This window comes from Octopus bimaculoides, chromosome 9 (genome assembly GCF_046866305.1).
Source record: "Octopus bimaculoides isolate indiv1 chromosome 9, ASM4686630v1, whole genome shotgun sequence".
Lineage (NCBI taxonomy): Eukaryota > Metazoa > Mollusca > Cephalopoda > Octopoda > Octopodidae > Octopus > Octopus bimaculoides.
The window spans coordinates 57,643,729-57,664,620 of record NC_142936.1 but is presented as its reverse complement, the minus strand read 5'-3'; the positions used below and the strand labels follow the sequence as shown (position 1 = coordinate 57,664,620).

Here is a 20,892-nt window from a genome sequence, read left to right as displayed (position 1 = left end):
AGGCAATAACATATTCAACTACAAGATTAAATGGTCTGTTATTGAATCCACTCCTGTGTACTTCAACAGCCAAAAGTGCCCTTTCTGCTTATCAGTAAAATTCTGTATTACACAATTGCTCAACTTGCTAATTTTAACATTGGAATTTATTTCTTCATGTCCCTATAAAGGAAACTAGTTTTAAAATTCTTCAAGCTTCCCACTGGATGACATTGTATATGGTTTTAGCTAACTGTGGAGTGTATCAAGCATCAGCCTTTTATCTATCTCTTCTATACATCTTCATTTCTTTTAACATTTCTATTAATGCACCACCTTAATAATAATAATAATAATAATAATAATAATAATAATAATAATAATAATGGTTTCAAATTTGAACTAAGAGCATAAAGACAGATGAAATGCCACTAAGCATTTTGCCCAGCATGCTGATGATTCTGCCACCCTGCCAATGATAATAATGGTTTCAAATTTTGTCACAAGGGCAGCAATTGTGCAGGGAGGGGATGTGTTGGTTACATAGACCCCAGTGTTCAACTGGTACTTATTTTATTGACCCCGAAAGGATGAAAGGCAAAGCTAACCTTGGTGGAATTTGAACTCAGAATGTAGCAACAGGTGAAATGCCACTAAGCATTTAGGTAGCCTGCTAATTAGTCTGCCAGCTCACTGCCATAATAATAATAATAACAACAACCACAACAACAACAACAACAACAACAGCAACAGTAGCAGCAACAACAACAACAACAACAGTTTGAAATTTTGGCACAAGACCAGCAATTTCAGAGGAGGGGCTAAGTAAACTACATCGACGTCAGTGCTCAACTGGTACTTATTTTATTGACCCCCAAAAGGATGAAAGGCAAAGTCGACCCTGGGTTCATTTGAACTTAGAGCGTAAAGTTGGAAAAAATGCTGCAAAGCATTTTTTCTAGTGCAGTATTGATTCTACCAGCTTGCCACCTTAATAATAATGATTTTAAATTTTGGCACAAGGCCAGTAATTTCGGTGGGAGGAGCTAAGTTGAATGTATTGACCCCAATGTTCAATTAGTATTTATTTTATCAACCCCAAAAAGATGAAAGGTAAAGTAAACCTTGTCAGAATTTGAACTCTGAACATGAAGATGGACAAAATGCCCCTAAGCATTTTATTCAGCAGGCTAACAATTCTGCCAGCTCACAGCCTTATAATAATGATAATAATCATAATTTTTCTCTTATAGACACAAGGCCTGAGTGGGGATGGCTAAATCACATCAACCTCAATGTTGAACTGGTACTTTTGTTTTATTAACCCCAAAAGGATGAACAGCAAAATCGGACCTGGTGGAATTTGAACCCAGGCTATAAAGACCCAGAAGAAACGCCCCTATGCATTTTGCTTGATTCATTAATGATTTTATGAGCTCGCCACCTTAATAATAATAAGAAGAAGAAGAATTTGATGCTGCATGTTGTTAATAATAATAAATGTAATGATAAATGTGTGAAAATTTGAAACCAATGATAAATGTATTTGTTCTTTAATCAGTTTTTCCTCCAAGCCACCCAACTTGCTCAAATCCAAGCAGATTATGATGAAATGAAGGTACAAAAGAACTCGGCTAAAGAAATTCTTGCTAAAAAAGAAGAGGTAAATATTTTCCTATGATTTCTGTCTTCCTTTTATTTTCATCTTCAACTTGTTCATTTCTTTCGATTTTATGTTTATCATCTTTGTCTTCTTTCCCTTTCCCCTGCTCTATCACTTTCTTTTAAGTTTTTTTTTTTTTCCATATTTCCTCTACACACTTTCTACCTCTCTTGTTTCCTTCTCTTCTTCCCTACTTTCTTCTGTAACTCTTTATTTCTCTTTCTCTTATCTCCATTAATTCTTCTCTGTCCCATGTATTGGGTCATCCCATAAATAATGCGTTTTTTTTTTTCTATAATTTTATTTTTCAAAATTTAAGATAAACTAAGTTCTTTTTTATCTAAAATATACTCTCCTTCATTTTCTACAATGCTATTCCATCTATCTGGTAGACTTACAAGGCCCCTCTTTCAAAATTCACTTATCCATGATGAAAAATACTCCTCCAGTACTGTTCTGACCTCGTCTACAGAATTAATATTTTTCCATCCAAATGATTTTGAAGACTGCAGAATAAATGATAATCAGATGGGGCAATGTCCAGCAAATATGGTGGGTGGGGCATTGTCTCCCATTCAAACTGCTCCAACCTTTGGAATGTCATCCTCACTGTATGTGGCCAAGCATTATCCTAATGGAAGAATACCTTTTGCCTTGGAACCAAAGATGGTCGTTTTTCTTCTAGCGCTGATTTAAGCCACTCAGGCTGCTCTCCTTTGTTATCATTTGGTTTGGATTTAAAAGTTGAAAGTGGACTAAACCTTTCATATCCCACCAAATAGATAACACCTTACATGGGTGAAGACCTTCTTTAGCCTGGGATATCAGTGTTTCTCTTTTCCCTACTCACTGTCTTTGGTGCTTGACATTTTTATAGAGTCCATTTCACATCACCAGTCACTATTCGGTCCAAAAAAAGAAGGTTCATCCGTGAGACGTGACAGCAAAAAAGAGCACATATTCACTGTGTGTGTGGGGGGGGGGTATTTTTGTGACACGCATGTTTGTATACATACATTTATTTCCAGACCAGGTGTTGTGAGTGTTTATTGAGCGAAAACATCTAAAGCTCCATGAGGCTCCGGCAGGGGGGGGGGGTGAACCCTGCTGTACTCTTTCACCACAACTTTCTCTCACTCTTACTTCCTGTTTCTGTTGTACCTGTATTTCATAGGGCCAACCTTGTCACGCTGAATATCCCCAAGAACTACGTTAAGGGTACATGTGTCTGTGGAGTGCTCAGCCACTTGCACGTTAATTTCATGAGCAGGCTGTTCTGTTGATCAGATCAACTGGAACCTTCATCGTTGTAACCGGCGGAGTGCCACGATATGTATGTATACACACCCACATATATAATATACATGCATATATATATATATATATATATATATATATATATATATATATATATATATATATAATACACACACAGAGTAACTTAAACATATTTCTTTGTGGGTTGAAATTTACCTTTTAGTTGGAGAAGGAATATAAAACCTATTGGTAATTGTTAGCAGCTCTGAAAAAAAAGTGAAGGTAATTTCATGATATAATCAGTTTCACAGAAAATATAATTTTGATTGAGGGAAAAATCACATCTTTTTTCCCTTTATCATTTTTTGATATTTTTTTTTATTTATCTGTTTTTAATACAAGCCTGAATAGGATGATTCTGTATGTTAGTATTTTGATTGTAGCAGTGGTTGCTTGTGACAGTTAGCTATCTTTTCAACTATTAAATTAATCGTAATTATAGCAAAGAAATCTTGCCCATCAGCTGCACAATCATCATCATCATCATCATCATCATCGTCTAATGCCTGTTTTCCATGCTGGTATAGGTTGGACGGTTTGACCCAGAGCTGGCTAGCAGGGAGGTGTTCAGACTCCAGCTATCTGTTGTGGCATGGTTTCTATAGTTGGAGGAACTTCCTAATACCAACACACTTTACAGAGTGTGCTGGCTGCTTTTTACATGCGACCAGCATGAGTGCATCATACGTGGCACCAGCACCAGTGCATTTTATGTGGCAGCTGCAAAGGACATGCTTGTATGTATGGATGACTGAAATTTTGCTTAATAACTCCCAGTCCTTTGTCATTTCCTCAGTGAGGCCCAGCATCTGAAGATCATTTCTCACCACTTCATCCCACATCTTCCTGGGTCTACCCCTTCCACAGGTTCCCCCCACAATTAGAGATTGGCACTTCTTTAAGCAGCTGTCCTCATCCACATGCAAATGTTTCAACTAAATATTATTAGAAAAAAATGATTTACATTTTTTTATTAAAATTCTATAATTTTTCAGTCTTTCCCTGAGCTGGAATCAGAAGTGAAAGAATGGGAGAAAAAATACAAAGCTTTCTCTGCCCTTGAACACCAGAAAGAGAAAATAAAAGCTCTCAAGTCTGAAATGGCATGGTCTTTGGTCATTGAGAAAGAATCGGTGAGTTTACTTTTCCCACATTTTGAACAGAATTCAAAGACAATATTTGCTGGGTGGGTTTTTCCCTTTTTATTTTTTTGTAGCATTTTCTTTTTGTGCTTGCTTTTTGTTTTTGGTAAAAATTTTTTAATCTTTTATTTTTTACTTGCTTCAGTTATTTGACTGTGGCCCTTCTGGGGCACCACCTTGAAGGGTTTTAGTCAAACAAATCAAACCTGGGACTTGTTTTATTTTAACCCTGGTACTTATTCTATCTATCTCTTTTGCTGAACCACTGAGTTATGGGGAGATAAACACACCAACAACAGTTGTCAACCAGTAGTGGGGGATCATAAACATACCAACAATGGTTGTCAAGCAGTAGTTGGGGACAAACACAAAGTCACATAGGTTTGGGTTGACCAATAAATATGTAAAAATATGCAGACTTTGATAGCAGGAAACTGTGCAGAATATTAAATGTAGTCACACTCACACATATATAGTCACTCAGTACACCCTGTAGAAGTTGTTGGCATTAGGAAGGATATTCAGCTGTAGAAACTATGCCAAAGTAGACACTGGAGAGCTCGGCACAATCCTCTGGTTCATTTTGTTCCTGTTGAATCATCCAACCCATGCCAGCATGGTAAAAGGGATGTTAAACACAATGATGACCGTGATGATTTTATATACATACATAAGGAATCAAGACATGTTTTTCTTCATTTTTCAAAATATTGTTTAAACAGATAAACTTTGTTTGAAGCCTACAGGATCATGAGATCCGAGCTTATCCAGGTATCTGAGGTGTTTCAGCTGAGAGTACAAGACTAACCTGCTGAATGGGATGCTAGTTTATTGCAGGGTTAACCCAAAGTGCTACTGCTTCTCATTTTCAGTTAAGTGTACTGGTTTAATGTGAAAAGAAGTGCCTTACTCAAGGACAGGTACACCACCTAGTTTGAAAATTGAACTCACAAGCTGGCAATTATAAGTTCAGTGCCCTAACCTGTAGGCTATGCATCTTTACAAACACAAGATAACATATTATCAGTACTCTAACACAGCTCTGAGATTGATAAAGGTGGAGGGGCCCAATAGGTATGGTATTAGATTTCCTGTAGATTGGTCATGAGTTCGAATCAATTAGTGTTGTTTCATAGAATTTCCAAACTGGACCCTTTATTCTACATGGCAGCAGATCACGTAGACGTGAGTAGAAGGTACCAGATCATCTGAGAATGTTACCTGTGATAGATTTGGTATCTCATGTCAGTGGGAGGTTTTGCATCTACTGCATATCACAAAACAAAAATAAGAAATGGCCTCTAAAATCTCCATGGGGCTTTCAGTGTCTTGTCATAATCATCATCATAGTTATTTTCTTCATTGTCATCACCATCTTCATATCATCACCACCACCATCATCTTTATCATCATCATCATCACCACCATTATCATTGTCACCAAGATTTCTAAAGTCTTCATTTTCTCCTTTCACTTTATTATCCTTTTCAGCATTTGGCACCGCATTTAAGAGAAAAAACTGCTGAAGAAGCTCGGTTACCGAAATTTCAACAGAAAGTAACAGAAAGCAATGTATGTATGAGGAACATTAATAAAAAAAAAGTTAATTATTCAAATGGTCACTGCATTGATTATGTTAACTTTACACTTTACTAACATGTATAAGGATAGTCTATTTAATTATTGTAAATTATAGGAAATGGTCTCTTTTTTTAAATTTTTAGCCAAATTAAATAAAAATTTATAGTAGGAATGCAACTGTTTGATTAGATAGTTCTGGAATTTATTATTTAATGTATCTAGTTTGATAACTCAGTACCATAAAATTATTTCATAACTGTAATATATTGAGGGTGATTATGCCAACAAGAAAGTCTCTTGTTGGCACAAGTATAGCTGCTGGATTTACTAGGAATAGCTACTAAATGTTCTTCAATTTAGTATAAATGATAGCTATTGAATACTGTGCTCTTAAATTATGTTCAGAAAAAGGGAAAATGGACCGGTCACAGCTGGAATTCTATTAATTATAGGTTTACTTTCTTAGGGCTGACTTGGGGTCTAAACAATAAAATATACTTACATGCGCAATGACACACGCATGGACATGCACAAACACACACACACACACACACAAACACATGCACGCATGCATCCCAATGAAAGATCCTCTCTTCAGTTGCTCAATCTCCTACAAATAGCTACCAAATTTCCCTCAAATTGCAGCCTGCTGTCTCAGAAAGAAAAGAAAGAAGAGCACATAAGATGATTTAATATAGTCCTAGCTATACAATATTGAAAAAGATGAAATGATGACCTCAGCTGGACCGTCAATAAATCTGCTGGACTAAGGCTACTTGGGGTTAAGCAGCAACAACAACAGCTGATGGACGTTTAGTAGGCTTCCTTCTCCTCTTTTTAAATCACCATTTCTGGTAAATAAATGTTATTAGTGTTTCAGTTACTTTTACCATTTTTAATGCAGAAATTATCAAAAGAGCTAAAGATAAATAATTACTTAGTTTGGAAAACAATAATACTTTTTTTAATTATATTCTTGTCATCATCATCATCATCATCATCATCATTATTTAATGTCTGTTTTCCATGCTGACATGGGTTGGACAGTTTGTGTGTATGTTTAATTATTCTCCCATCACTACATCAGCACATACAGTGAAGATTGTTTTGCTGATGAGGTTATAATGAGGCTGAAACATGCCTAAAGTTGTCTTTGCTACACAGTGAAATAATTAGAATTAAACAAGTGAGAGTTAACAGCAGGAAGAGCATCTTGCTGTAAAATCCTCCCCCAGCACTTGAGAGGTGGCCATGTCTCTCACATGAGCAAAGGGTTCTCTTAACCTCATGTCTCCGCTCATTCACCAACTACTTTACAGAATGAGGTGCATAAGTGATAAGCAGGATGTATGATAGAGAGGTGAGTGCTAAGAGTAATTCAGGATTGTGGGGATGTGTACATAGATTCAAGTTAATAGATAGTGTAGCTGCGAATAACATGATTCTGAGGATAGAGTGATGACAGAAAAGAGCCAAGCTGGGGAGCAGGGTAAAGAGAAGTAAGGGCATGATGGTAGATAGAATAAACAGGGGGATGACAAGCAAGTACATTGGGGTGAGATAAACATTAAACGTAGTGTATACTAAGCACAATAAGTCTAATGTAGTCTCCTATAGATAGACCTCAAGATGGTGTGATAAGGACGAAAGTCAGCGGAGAGAAAGTAGGTATCCAGACTTTGCCAACGAGTAGAATATGTTCCATTGAGGAGGTCTAATAAGACTGAAACATGTCCATTACTTTCACCAGTTGGTTTTACGAACAAGATCTACCCCAATCTGTGCATTATCTTTATGCATTAAACTTAATTTTCAAGCATTTAAGGTTAGCTGATTTTATTGGAGTTATCTCCCTTGTCTTTTTAGATTTTTGAAATCTCCTGAGGTGGGGGCAAAGTTTTTGCCAACTTAATGTATAAATAGATGTTTTTAGTTAATCAAAGTTTTTCCAACTCACCATATCACATGTTTAAAACCTCTTGTGTATTTACAATGCAAAGCACTTTCCATCCTGTAGCATTTCAATCTATTCTTTAATCATCACAATTCATACTGAAGTAAAATTATTCTATTTGCAAGATTGTATCTGTTCATAATTCTATTCTGTATGCAATGTTTATTTTTTTTTTTTCTTAATGTGAATAGGTAGCTACTTTTCATAACATTAACTTAACTGTGTGTAGGAGCTGTCATAACTGTGCATTGTAGTTCTCAAACATTTATCAAACAGCATACTAGTCTGTTTTCAAGATGGAAGTGAAAAACACATTTTATTTGTTAACCATTGCCTATTGCATAATCGTAAATATTATGTAACACGTAAAGGAATACAACTCTAGTTACATCCCTTTCGCTTTCAACAAATTTCCTGTAGTATTGTATTTTTTTAATTATTATTGAACTAGCCAAAGTCTGTTATTTTGATAGCATTTCTAGGTTTTAAATGAGCAGTGTAAATAATACATCAAATTTTAGATAATCATTTAGTATTGGTAGTTAGTAGTTAAGTAATGTAGCTTACGACTAATTCTTCCGCTGTATGTGACTGTTTCAGTAGGTAGTAGAATAGCATTTATTAACTCACTAGTTCTTCCTCTTTTATCTCTTATTTGTTTCAGTCATTTGAATGTGACCATGCTGGGGCACCGCTTCGAAGGGTTTTTTTAGTCAAACAAATTGATCCCAGAACTTCGTTTTTTTAAGCCTCGTACTCATTCTATTGAGCTCTTTTGCTGAACCACTAAGTTACAAGGATGTAAGCACACCAACACTGGTTGTCAGGCAGTAGTGAGAGGACAGACACAAAAACACACTCACACATACACACACACACACACATATATATATATATATATATATATATATATATATATATATAGACACACACACACAACAGACTTCTCTCCATTTCTATCTATCAAATTCATTCACAAGACTTTGGTCAGCTTGAAGCTATAGTAGAAGAGACTTGCCCAAGGTGTTATGCAGTGGGACTGAACCTGGGACTTTGTGATTGAGAAACAAACTTCTTACCACACAGCCACGCTTGTGGCTCTGCATTTTTTTTTTTTTGTTTTTTTATTGGTAGGTAAATTAAGGTTTATTGGCTCACTTGTTACCAAGATGAGAGGGCTTTAATATCCACTATCTTACTATCTACTAAGTCCAGGTTATTAGGTAGAAGTGCTTGGCATTAGGAAGGGCATCCAGCTGTAGAAACTCTGCCAAATCAGATTGGAGCCTGGTGTAGCCATTTGGTTTCACCAGTCCTCAGTCAAATCGTCCAACCCATGCTAGCATGGAAAGCAGATGTTAAACGATGATGATGATGATGATGATAGTAATTTTTCTGGACATCATTCACACTATAACTTCTTTACTGACCCTCTTAGCCATTTTTACTGGTACCCAACTATGCCCATTGGTAGTCATTAGCATTATTTCTTGTTTCTTTAATGGGGACAGATCTCAATAATACATTTTAGCCTTTGCCTTCTCTGTCATTAAATTAACTTTCAGGTATACTAAGTTTCAACTGGAAATTGGTGTTAGATAATAGAATTTTCATTCTTGGCCAAATGTAAGCTACTGGAGAAGGAATATGTTCTGACATTGTAGGATTTCAAGAATCTAACAGCCAGGGCTGAAGTTCTGTGCTCAAGATGCCAAGTATTGGAGAATTCTTTGAAGAATTTACTGCTATATTGTTGCACATTATCACAAGTTTCACTGAAATTATGTCTTCCAAACTGATATTTACATTAGGTTATTAATGCTTAACTTTTGGTGTCTGGCAGTTTACTATGTTCATTGAATTCACTACAAAAGTCCCATATGAAAGAGAAACTGAAAGTTCTTATGTTGAAGCAAATTTGTCCTCGCAGTTGAGGATTTGTAACTGTGAGTTTGTTTGCACATGCAATATGGAGGGACACTTTTAAGAATTGGTTTCAGTCACTCACCTATCTATTTTCAGTAGCTCAGGGATGAATCCCATGTACTGTCAGAGAGAGCATAGATCTGGTGGAGCTGCAACTAGTCAGCTGACTTGAAATGACAATAGCTTCAGAAGGATGAAGGGAGATATATGTCTTAATATAAGAAGAGTTGTTAGTTAAAGGAATTCAGAAAGCAATAGAGGAAGTGACTTTGAGCCTAAGTAACTGGTGTAGAATGTGTGGTCCAATGGAGTTATACATTTGAAACAAATAGAGGAATATTCCAGTGAAAGTTTAGTATAATTTTTCAGCATATAGTTTAGGGGCTGTCAGTACAGTATAGAGTCAGAAAAAGCTCTAACCCAGATGTCTGGTCTGAATGCTGCAACAGAGAAATCTCTGCTAAAGACACCTATAGATCAGACAGCACAATATTGCTATCTGGGAAGTGACTCAAAATTTACACAGAAGTCATGGCTTTTTGAATAAAGCAATCACTCTGAAGTGTACAAAATCAGTGCTGTCCCTGTATCACCAGTAATTCTCATTCAGGTGTTTCTTGACAGCCACGTATAAAGAAAGACAACTCTCATTACACGAATGCTGTTTAAAATATATGGAGTTACTCGTCTTCTTTATTTCAAATAATCTCTTTTTTTGCTCTGAAACAGCCCAAATCACTTCTATGATGTATACCTTCCTCCTCAGGACAAAAAAAAAATCTATCTGTCCTGGATAATAAATGATTCTTAACATATACACAAAGGCCTAAAATATGAAGAATCATTATGGTCAATTATATTGACTCTTGCAACTTAACCTGTACTTATCTACCCCAGAAAGATGAAAGGCAAAGCTGACTTAAGAGTGATTCATTTGGAAATGAGGAACCATTTATATACTACAAGGCACTTTGTCCAATGCTTTAATAATTCTGCCAATCCACCAGTGTGCCCCTTCTTCAATTCTTCACATCTTAGCCCTTTAGCATTCAGGTTATTCTGTCAAGTGTAATGTTTATTTATGCATGTTGTTTTGTATTAATCATGCATTATCTCAGTTTCAAAATTTCAATGATGTGATTGTTTATGTTTAGAACGACATTGTAGGCTAGGTTTGAGAGGCAAAATCTGGCTGGTTTAAACATAAAACAGGTAGAATATTTTAGACTGGATATGGCTGGTTTAAATTCTAAAGGATTAAACAATATCCAGTTGAAAATTGAATAATGTATAAACATCCCTCTTTAGAAAACCCCATAATCACAGGTTCGTTTTTAGCCTCTTTTGTAATTATAATGAACTCAACTCTTTAAAACTTGTTAGTTGTACTCAATCTCTGTCTACTCTGTATGATATTTTTTCCTTATACACACAGCCACTTCTTTATTTAGCTCTAGCTCTCTCTCTCTCTCTCCCTCTCTCTCTCTCCCTCTCTCTCTCTCTCTCTCTCTCTCTCTCTCTCTCTCTCTCTGTATTATGTTAGCCTCCGATTTTTCAAACTTAACCAAACCAACCCAACCCACATTCTCTGTCTTTCAGGCCTGGGAAGCCCCAGATAGGTGAAAGCATGTCCTTCTTTAATACATCATTTCAAAAAACAAAACTCCAAGACAAAGTACTTACTTGTAAAGTTTGTGCATGTAACCCACTGTTTGGTAACACAGTTTCTTGATCATTCAGACGTTGTGCACTTATCTATAATGCTAGTTTCAGATTTTGGAACAGGGCTAGCAATTTTGGGGGATGGGGTAAGTCGATTACATCAACCCCAGAACTCAGCTGGTACTTATTTTATCAACCCCAAATGGATGAAAGGTCAAGTCACCCTTGGTGGAATTTGAACTCAGAACATGAAAATCGACACAATGCTGCTAAGCATTTTGCCTGAAGTAGTAACAATTCTACTACCTTGTACTTGTCTATAATATTAAAGAAGTCAATCAAATTATCAAAAACCTGCTAGAACTAGTAGCACAGAGTCCAAATTTCCTTCAAATCACACTATTTTAAAGAAAGGCTGGTACATTAGATAATGTAATCCTTGATACACTATGTCTCTAAAATGAAGAAACTGAGATGACGATGCATTGGTATGTTCAAACAACAACTGAAATAAAAATTATCAAATGTTTTTTTGTCATCTAAAAATATAAAGTAATTATGTTTTGTTTTTATTTTGTTTTGGTTTTCGTCCGCATGTAATGTCTTCACTACTTTCTAGTTTATCCTGAAATATATGTCCATTTATATTCATGTTGTCCACATACATTTTATCTTTTATTTGTTTCATTAGACTGTGGCTATACTGGGGCACTGCCTTGAAGAATTTTTAGTCAAGTGAATTGACCCTCGTACTTGTTCTATTGATATCTTTTGCCAAGCTGCTAAGTTACAGGGATGTAAACACACCAACACCAGTTGTCAAGTGTTGGTGGAGGACAAATACACACACATCAATATATGCGTATGTATATATATATATATATATATATATATATGTGTGTGTGTGTGTGTGTGTGTGTGTAAGATGGGCTTCTTTCAGTTTCCATCTACCAAATCTACTTGCAAGACTTTGATTGGCTCAAGGCTATAATAGAAGACACTTGCCCAAGGTGCTGCGCATTGGACTGAACCCAGTACCATGTGGTTGGAAAGCAAGCTTCTTACCACACAGCCATACCTGTGCATATATTTATAAACAAAGATTTATTATAGTTTAATTTTGTTTATTTTTTTTCTTTTATTCTTCTCTTTCTAGATAAAACTTCAAAAAACAAAAGAAAAGGTTGAAGATTTGAAAAACAAATCCAAGGATTTAGTAACGAAGGAAAAATCTCTTTTACCAGAGCTTAAAAAAGGAAAGGAGAAGTTAAATAACAGTAAAGCAACATTACGATCTAAAGGGGTTAAGTGCATTTATCCTTCCTTTTTCATCTCTCTCTATTATTATTATTGTTGTCATTACAAAACATGTGAAGCACTCAATACCACTCTGTTGCTGTTAGAACAACTTTGCTTTAGGGCTAGATAACTCTTTTAGTTTTAACTGTTAGACTGTGAAATACTTGTCAGTTGACAAGATTTTTACCAGTTTTCATGGTGTCAGTGTTGCATAAACATCCCATTCTTATTGCACATAAATCAATGTACTTAAATCTCTTTAATGTGTAAAATATTGTCAGTCCTACTTCTAGAAAGATGTCATTTGTTCAATATTGCATAAAAGAATGAGAGACAGGAACAACATGTTCTGTCAAGAAAACATGGTTAACCATGAATCCCTCAACTTCAAATTTTGGCACAAGGCCAGCAATTTCTGGTGAAGATATAAGTCAATTACATTGACCTGTGTTCAGCTGGTATTCATTTTATCGATTCTGAAAGGCAGTCAACCACAGAGGAATTTGAACTCAGAACATAAAAACAAATAAAATGCCGATAAGCATTTTGCCTAGTGTACTAACAATTCTTAAAGGAACTAAATATTGGTTTCATATTTTGGAACATGGCCAGCATTTCAAGGGAGGAGTCAGTTAATTGTATCAAACCCATTGCTCCACTGGTCCTCATTTCATCGGTGCCCTTCCTATTGAACTCAGAACATAAATATGAATGTAAAGCCGCTAAGCATTTTACCTGGCATGCTAACAGCTCTGCCAACTTGCCACTTTAATACATTAGCATTCAGATTACTCTGTCAAATATAATGCTTATTTATTCACATTTTTAAAAGTTCAAATTGTATTATCTTGTAGCTTAGAGATGTCAAAGATGTAATTGTTCATTTTTAGAATGACATTGCAGTGTAGATGTGAGATGCTGGATCTGGCCAGTTTTAACATAAAACAGGTAAAATATTTGGGCTGGATTTGGCCAGTTTAATGCCAAAGGGTTAAAGGGGCTAAATATTAACATTGCAGCTGTTCTCTTTTTCTTTTCTTTCTTTACATCACACAAGTAATGGCAATGCCTAGTCTGACCCTTGTCAAAGACTCTAAGACTGGAGAATGCTGAGAAAAGGGGAAGAAGTTATTCTTGCAAGGCTTTGATCAACCCAAACCTATGATAGATAACATTTGTTCAAGGTGTTGGGCAGTGAGATGGAGCCTGAAACAAAGTAGTTGTGAATTGAACTTCTTAATGACACACCCATGTTGCAATAATTAGCACAGGTGTAACATGTTTTTAGGGAACCTTCAATTTCAAAGCCATTCTAGATTACTGATTTTTTCCTAACCAATAGATTTTCCAAACCACACTCTAAATTAAACAAGTATTAAATTTACTTGAATAAGCACCATTTGAGCGTGATCGTTACCAGCATTGCTTTACTGGTACTTGTGCTGGTGGCATATGAAAAAAAAATATTATTCAAGCGAGGTCGTTGCCAGTGCCACTGGACTGGCTCCTGTGCAGGTGGCACATAAAAAACACCATTTGAGCATGGCCGTTGCCAGTACCGCTCGACTGGCCCTCGTGCCGGTGGCACATAAAAGCACCCACTACACTCTTGGAGTGGTTGGCATTAGGAAGGGCATCCAGCTGTAGAAACTGCCAGATCAGATTGGAGCCTGGTGCAGCCGTCTGGTTCGCCAGTCCTCAGTCAAATCATCAAACCCATGCCAGCATGGAAAGTGGACGTTGGTGTTGCCATCCGGTTTCACCAGTCCTCAGTCAAATCGTCCAACCCATGCTAGCATGGAAAGCGGACGTTAAACGATGATGATGATGATGATCATCATCATCATAAATGATACAATTTTATTAATACTGTACTGTGGAGGCACGTGGCTTAGTGGTTAGGGTGTTGGACGCACGATCGTAAGATTGTGGTTTCAATTCCTGGACCCACTTCATTTCAGTCCACTCAGCTGTAGAAATGAGTACTACTAGTGGAGGCATGTCATTGAGTGGTGAGAGTGTTGGATTCACAACTGTAAGATCGTGGTTCTGATGCCTGGACCAAGTGATCCATTGTGTTCTTCAGCAAAATACTTCATTTCCCATTGCTCCAGTCCACTCAGCTGTAGAAATGAGTTTAGGCTGGAGAGGGATGGGCTCTGCTAGGTTTTCTTGCCTTAGATACACTGCATGGCTGCAGTGCCTCAATAACCCCCAAGGGGTTAAGGGACTTGTCAGTTGTAAACTGTGCAAGGTACTCTTCTGTCCAAGGTATTAGTAACCTAGTCAGGTGGCTGCTAGAATTTGAAGTTCCTGCTCATAAATTAGTGCAGAACATAAGAGGTTTTGGATCGTCAGTGTCTGGAAAATTGGTGTTGTACCTGTAATACATAAGTAATACACATTGTTGAATAATATTGATTTGTAGCACAAACCAATCCAGGATAATGTATTGGCAGAACTGTATATCAGCAAAGAGCAGAAACTAGTATTTTGCAAACAAAATGTTTTGCTATACTTGTTCTTCACAGAGTTACAGACACTCCTTTATTAATGTTATTATCAGAAATACAGTGATTTGGCTGATTTCAAACCTGTGACCAACAAAATAAGTAAAAAAAAAAAGCCCATACTAGCATTATTCGATAATTTTGAAGTTAATAATGAGGATAATTAATTCGTAATTATCAATGTCTTTTATTGAAATTAAAATATAAGGATACTTTAATTCGTGATTATCAATGTCTTTTATTATTGTTTTATGATTTTCAGATAGAAATCAAGAAAGTTGAAAATAGTATTCGGAACTTAGAACGAGAAGCTGAGCAAGTTAAAGAAAGAATTCATGAAATCAAAAACAGGTATAAATAGGAATGATTTACTCTTTTACTTCTGTAATAGGTGGATAACAATTGGTGCTAAATCCGATGATTGGCTGTAGATCCAACAGTGGGTGTTATCTCTAAAAATGGGTATTAGATCTTCCCTATCTCTGTCTCTATGCTCTATTAACAATAAACGTCTGTAACTCAAATAGAAACTATCTTGAGTCCTGATCAGTTCTTCAATCCCATGCTGGCAGAGAGACTAACCCATCCCACCACTGTGTCCACTTACACAACTCACCCCATTTCCCTCCCCTTGTACTTCAGCCATACCTCCAACATTACTCTTCCCTTTCCGCTTTGTCTCTTTTACTCCTACTCTAACACTGTTCCCTCTGTTATTCTCTCCACTACCATCCTCTCACAATATATTCCTTCCAGCATGAGGTTGTACTTTCATTTTGCCAACTGCAATGCAACCCTTACAGTGATGTCACAAATGCACCTAAAATGCACTCTGTAAATGATTGGTAATCGATTCAAGTAGCCGGAATGCAGACCTTAAGAGAGGTCTTTAGTTTTGCTTTGGCAACAACACCTCTATAGCATTAGTGCCACAAAAAATTACACTCTGTACTCTTTATAAAGTAGTTGATGTTTGGAAGGGGCAGCTGGCCATAAAACCCATTTCAAAAATGAGACATCAACACAAAACATGGTCGTCCAACTTCTTGCATCCAGTTGAACTATTCTGACGCCAGGCAGCATGGAATATAGATATAAAAATTAGGATGTGTATGTGTGTGTATTCAAAGCTGATGATTCACTTTGTTGTTTGTCAGAGTTTCTTGCTGTGTAATTCTTTGGGTGACCTAAAAAAGAATAGAGAGAAATTAGTTTGGAGATTCAGGAATGAGTAAAGACATTGGAGCTTGGTGCTGTCTTCTGGCTCGTTGGCTCCTGTCAAACCATCCAACCCATACGTGCTGCTGATTCTGCTTCATGTTTTGCTTGATGATGAGGCTGGGGTCATCCCTGGTTAGTGGTCCCAGAAACGTCATCATGCATAGAGCCAACCAGATTCACCAGTGCTCTCCATCACTGACTATCCCATGCCAGCCCCTCTACGTCTTCCAAGGTGACACTGAACCTCTGGAGACCTTCCCATTCACATTCAGTCATCTGGTGCAGAGCCTGCCATGAGGTCTTGTCCAGCCTGCAGCTGCTGCATTGAATAAGAGTAAAGCTCTGGTAGGATGATCTAGCAGGAGATGGCAAACATGTCTGTAACAGCACATGCAACAGATAGCTTCGAGATGGGAGGCTGTGTGCTGATATGTGCGCATATGCAGTTCTTTGTTGGAAATGTGATGATACCATCTGATGTTCTGGATGGTTCTCAGGTCTCTGTTATCAAAGTCATTGGTCCTCAAAAGGATTTTCATTCCCTTGATGTGTGATAATATTGATTTCAAGTTTTGGCACATGACCAACAATTTCGGGAGTGGGGTTAAGTTAATTACATCAACCCCAGTGCTCAGCAGCTACACATTTTATTGACCCCCAAAAGGATAAAAGGTATAGTTGACCTCAGTGGAATTTGTACTCAGAACTTAAAGGCATGAAATATCACTAAGCATTTTGCCCAGCACAGTAACGATTCTGCCAGCTTGCTGCTAAATGTTTGATAATATTGATAGCATTTTGATTCCTCTAGTGTATGGTCTTTGAAAAGTCATGTCCAAATACTGATAATTTTAATTTTAATTTTGGAGCTATGGCCAGCATAATAATATCAAATTATGTGTTAGCCTCTCTCTCTCTTATATCTCTTCCCCATCACTCTTTTAACATTCACTTTCCCATGCTTGCATAGGTTGGATGGAATTTGTTGTGGCAGATTTTCTAGGGCCAGATGCCCTTCCTGTTGTCCACCATGACCTGTTTCCAAATAAGGTAACATTTCCCCATGACCAAACATGTTTTCACAGAAGATTGGAAACAAAGAAAACCACTTATATGACAGTGACACTCAAAACTACTGTGTGCTGCCATGGCAGAGACAATAACACACACACACGTGTGTATGTATATGTGTGCGTGTGTTTGTGTGTGTATACAATGGGCATCTTTCAGATTCTTTTACCAAATCTACTCTCAAGGCTTCAATTGCCTGGGGCTGTTGTAGAAGACATTTGCCCAAAGTGCCATACAGTGGGACTGAACCCAAAAGCCAAGTAGTTGAGATGCAAACTTTGTACCACACAGCCATGCTTGCAGCTATATCTCTATAGTTAATAAATTAATGATTATTTGTGTTTCAGCGATGTGCAGCAGAACTATGAGGTGGAGAAGCAAAGGCGTGAGACAAAAATTAAGGGCCTGAAAAGCCGTATTGAAGAATATGAAAAGCAGAAGCATAAGTTTGAGAATCAGGTGGAAACATTTCAAGAAGATATATCAAAGTACAAGGATGAAAAGTCTCGCTTTGAGTAAGTAGAAAATCATCGTTATTATTATTATTTTTGAGAGAGCAATGCATGCCATCAAAGTGACACTGGGGTGCAAATATATGAGACCAATATACCCATCATAACTACCTTTATTGATAGGGGTACACCCGACAAGCAGCACAGCCATATGTGCATGGTATGATGATCTCATATCAAGATAAACAGTGCATGACCTTGCAGGTGGGACCCAGTTAGAATTTTCTTCAGGTCGAGTAACCCATCTCACTCAAAAGGTCCCTGATTAAGGGTTGTATGAGGATAATGAACAAAACACCCATTTTCTCAACACATGGTTATGATGCTCCCCCACTACTCCTGCTCGTAATCAGCCAGCAGCCCTTGTAAAATATTGAAAGCCTTGAGACAATATTTCTACTATACTTTTTTAAATACTTTGATGCTTTGAGCCTTACCAGCTTGGGTTTGGTGAGTCTGTAAATCTAAAGATGCATGGCTGATTGCTATAATTCCACCCAAGCACTAACCACTCCACTACAAAAATCATAAACAGATCAAGCTAAGTAGTGGAATTTAAGTTTAATCTTTTACCTTAATTATCATTTTACCTCTAGGCTTTTCACCCCTATCTAAATATTAAATTTTTTATTGGTTTTTAACTCTCTCTCTCTCTCTCTCTCTTCCTGCCCCCTCTATCTATCTCATTTGATTGATATCATCAAAACTATCACTGCCATCACTATTATCTTCCTCCATCATTATCATTTTCTTCCTCCTCATCATTATTAATCTCTTTAATCTTAACCATAATCATTAACATTATAATGGCCACCATTGTTATTTTAATCATCCCATAATGGCATAGATTGTCTGGGTCTGCAACTCAGTCTATATATCTTTCTTTATTTCAACCCTGTGTTTTCTAATCTGTGATGTCTGGCCTTCTCTGAGTTTTCTTGACTTCTAACCAGTTGTCTTCTAGTCCCCCAGCTACCCACATAATCTTTTCACCTTAACATTCATGATTTGTCTTACTGAATTTTTTTTTCTCTCTCCTTTATTTTTGCCAGTACTGAACTAAGGAATATTAAAAGATCTATAGATTACAACCAGAGAGAACTGGACAATTTAAAGCTGTCTGTGAAAGATAATTTGAGGAAGTACGGTTCTCACATTCCTGACATCATGGCTCACATTGAAATGGATTTCAAACGGAAACGATTCCACAGAAAGCCTGTTGGACCTTTAGGTAAATAGATGTGTACTTAACTACTAAATATGTTTACTAGATAGACCTGTGATCAGAGTATCAGATATTGGATGTGATACCTGGGACTGAAATGTTGGTGTGATGTCTTGGTCTAACGTTTTGAATATGATCTCATGATCTAATATGTTAGTTTGACTTCAAGGTTTAAAATGTTGATGTGACAGTCATCTAATACATTGGTGGGACATCTTGGTTTCATATGTTCAGTGTGACATGGTCTAACATATTGGATGTGTGTGTGTGTGTGTGTGTATATATATATATATATATATATATATATATATACACACATATGTATGTGTGTCTACATATATTTGTTTTGTTCTTTCTGTTCAACCCTTGATAAATGTGTACATGTGTATGTATTTGTGTGATTGTGTGTGTACACAGTGTCCTAGTTTTCAAGCAAGTCTAACTGTATGCTCTGAGCTTGAAAGATTGCTTGGAGGCACTGGGCATGTTATATAAATCTGCCAAATTGTTGTATCTCTACAACATGAAACTATTAGTAGCTTTGTTTTAAATTGTGTATATGTATATATATATATATATGGCATGGATGTGTGGTAAGAAGCTTGCTTCCCAATTACATGGTTCCGGGTTCAGTCCCACTGCATGGTATCTTGGGAAGTGTCTTCTACTATCGCTTTAGGCTGACCAAAGCCTTGTAAGTGGATTTAGTTGATGGACACTGAAAGAAGCCCATCATATATGTTTGTGGTGGGGATGTCTTTGTGTCTGTTTGTCCCCCTATCACTGCTTGACAACTGGTGTTCATGTGTTTACATCCCTGTAACTTAGTGGTTTGGCAAGATAGACTGATAGAATAGTACCAGGCTCATCAAAAAAATAGGTACTGGGTCGATTAATTCAACTAAAAAATTTTCAAGGTAGTGCCCCACAATGGTGGCTTCAGGTTCAGTATCACTATGCAGCACTTCAGACAAGTGTCTGCTACAATACTCGTAGGCCAACCGATACCTGTTAGGGAACTTGGTTGGCAGAAAGGGAAAGAAGCCTGTCGTACATGTGTGTGCGCACGTGTGAATGTTTACATATTTGCAGTGAGCTATGCTTCAATCGGTGATGTTTATTAACATTTCCTGTCAACAACTCGTCTGCTAGCTCTGCACTTTCAAGTTCTTCTGAAAGTAAAATTCCCTTGCCTGAGAAACACATCAGAGTTGGTGACAAGAGGAGCATTCAGCTGTAAAATCCATGTCTCAAATACTGGTTTGCTTCTATGGAGGAAACAGACTTTAGATAAAATGACTGAACAAAAATCATCATCATTCAACATCTGTTTTCCATGCTGGCAGGTTTGGACAATTTGATAGCAGCTGGGAGCTTTCCAAGCTCCAATTGTCTGCTGTGGCAGGCTTCCTACTGCTGAATGTCCTTCCTAACACCAAACATTTTACTGAGTGTACTGTGTGCTTTTTATATGGTACCAGTACAAGTGTTCTTAACATGGCACCAGCACAAGAGCTTCTAATGTAGAACTGACATGAGTGCTTTTAACATGGTACTGGCACAGGAAATATGTGTATATATAATTGTTTAATTAATGATTAAGATAGACTTGATGCCAAAGCAACATCTGAATATTTTAGTATATTTAAAAGTGGACAAAGCTTGATACAGATGCAATGAGAATTAATTACTAAGTTGCTAACTTTATCTGTTCTCGTGTGCCCATACTGTGTAATATAAAGTAAAGTTCACTAAATCAATCAAGTCTGTGCTCATTGACAAGGCACTGGTTCTGAGATTTTTGCCATTGTAGAGATGAATTGTTGCTGT

General features: G+C 37.0%; 1 protein-coding gene across 1 annotated transcript in view; it reads left to right on the top strand.

Annotated features, from left to right (window-relative positions):
- Window positions 1-20,892, top strand: part of LOC106873121 (structural maintenance of chromosomes protein 6) — a 148,372-nt gene that overhangs the window by 28,874 nt on the left and 98,606 nt on the right. The window contains exons 7-13 of the mRNA XM_014920348.3: window positions 1,541-1,642; window positions 3,955-4,092; window positions 5,593-5,673; window positions 12,381-12,527; window positions 15,296-15,384; window positions 17,673-17,840; window positions 18,890-19,068. Coding sequence (XP_014775834.1) covers window positions 1,541-1,642; window positions 3,955-4,092; window positions 5,593-5,673; window positions 12,381-12,527; window positions 15,296-15,384; window positions 17,673-17,840; window positions 18,890-19,068 — 904 coding nt within the window. The remainder of the gene's footprint in view (window positions 1-1,540; window positions 1,643-3,954; window positions 4,093-5,592; window positions 5,674-12,380; window positions 12,528-15,295; window positions 15,385-17,672; window positions 17,841-18,889; window positions 19,069-20,892) is intronic.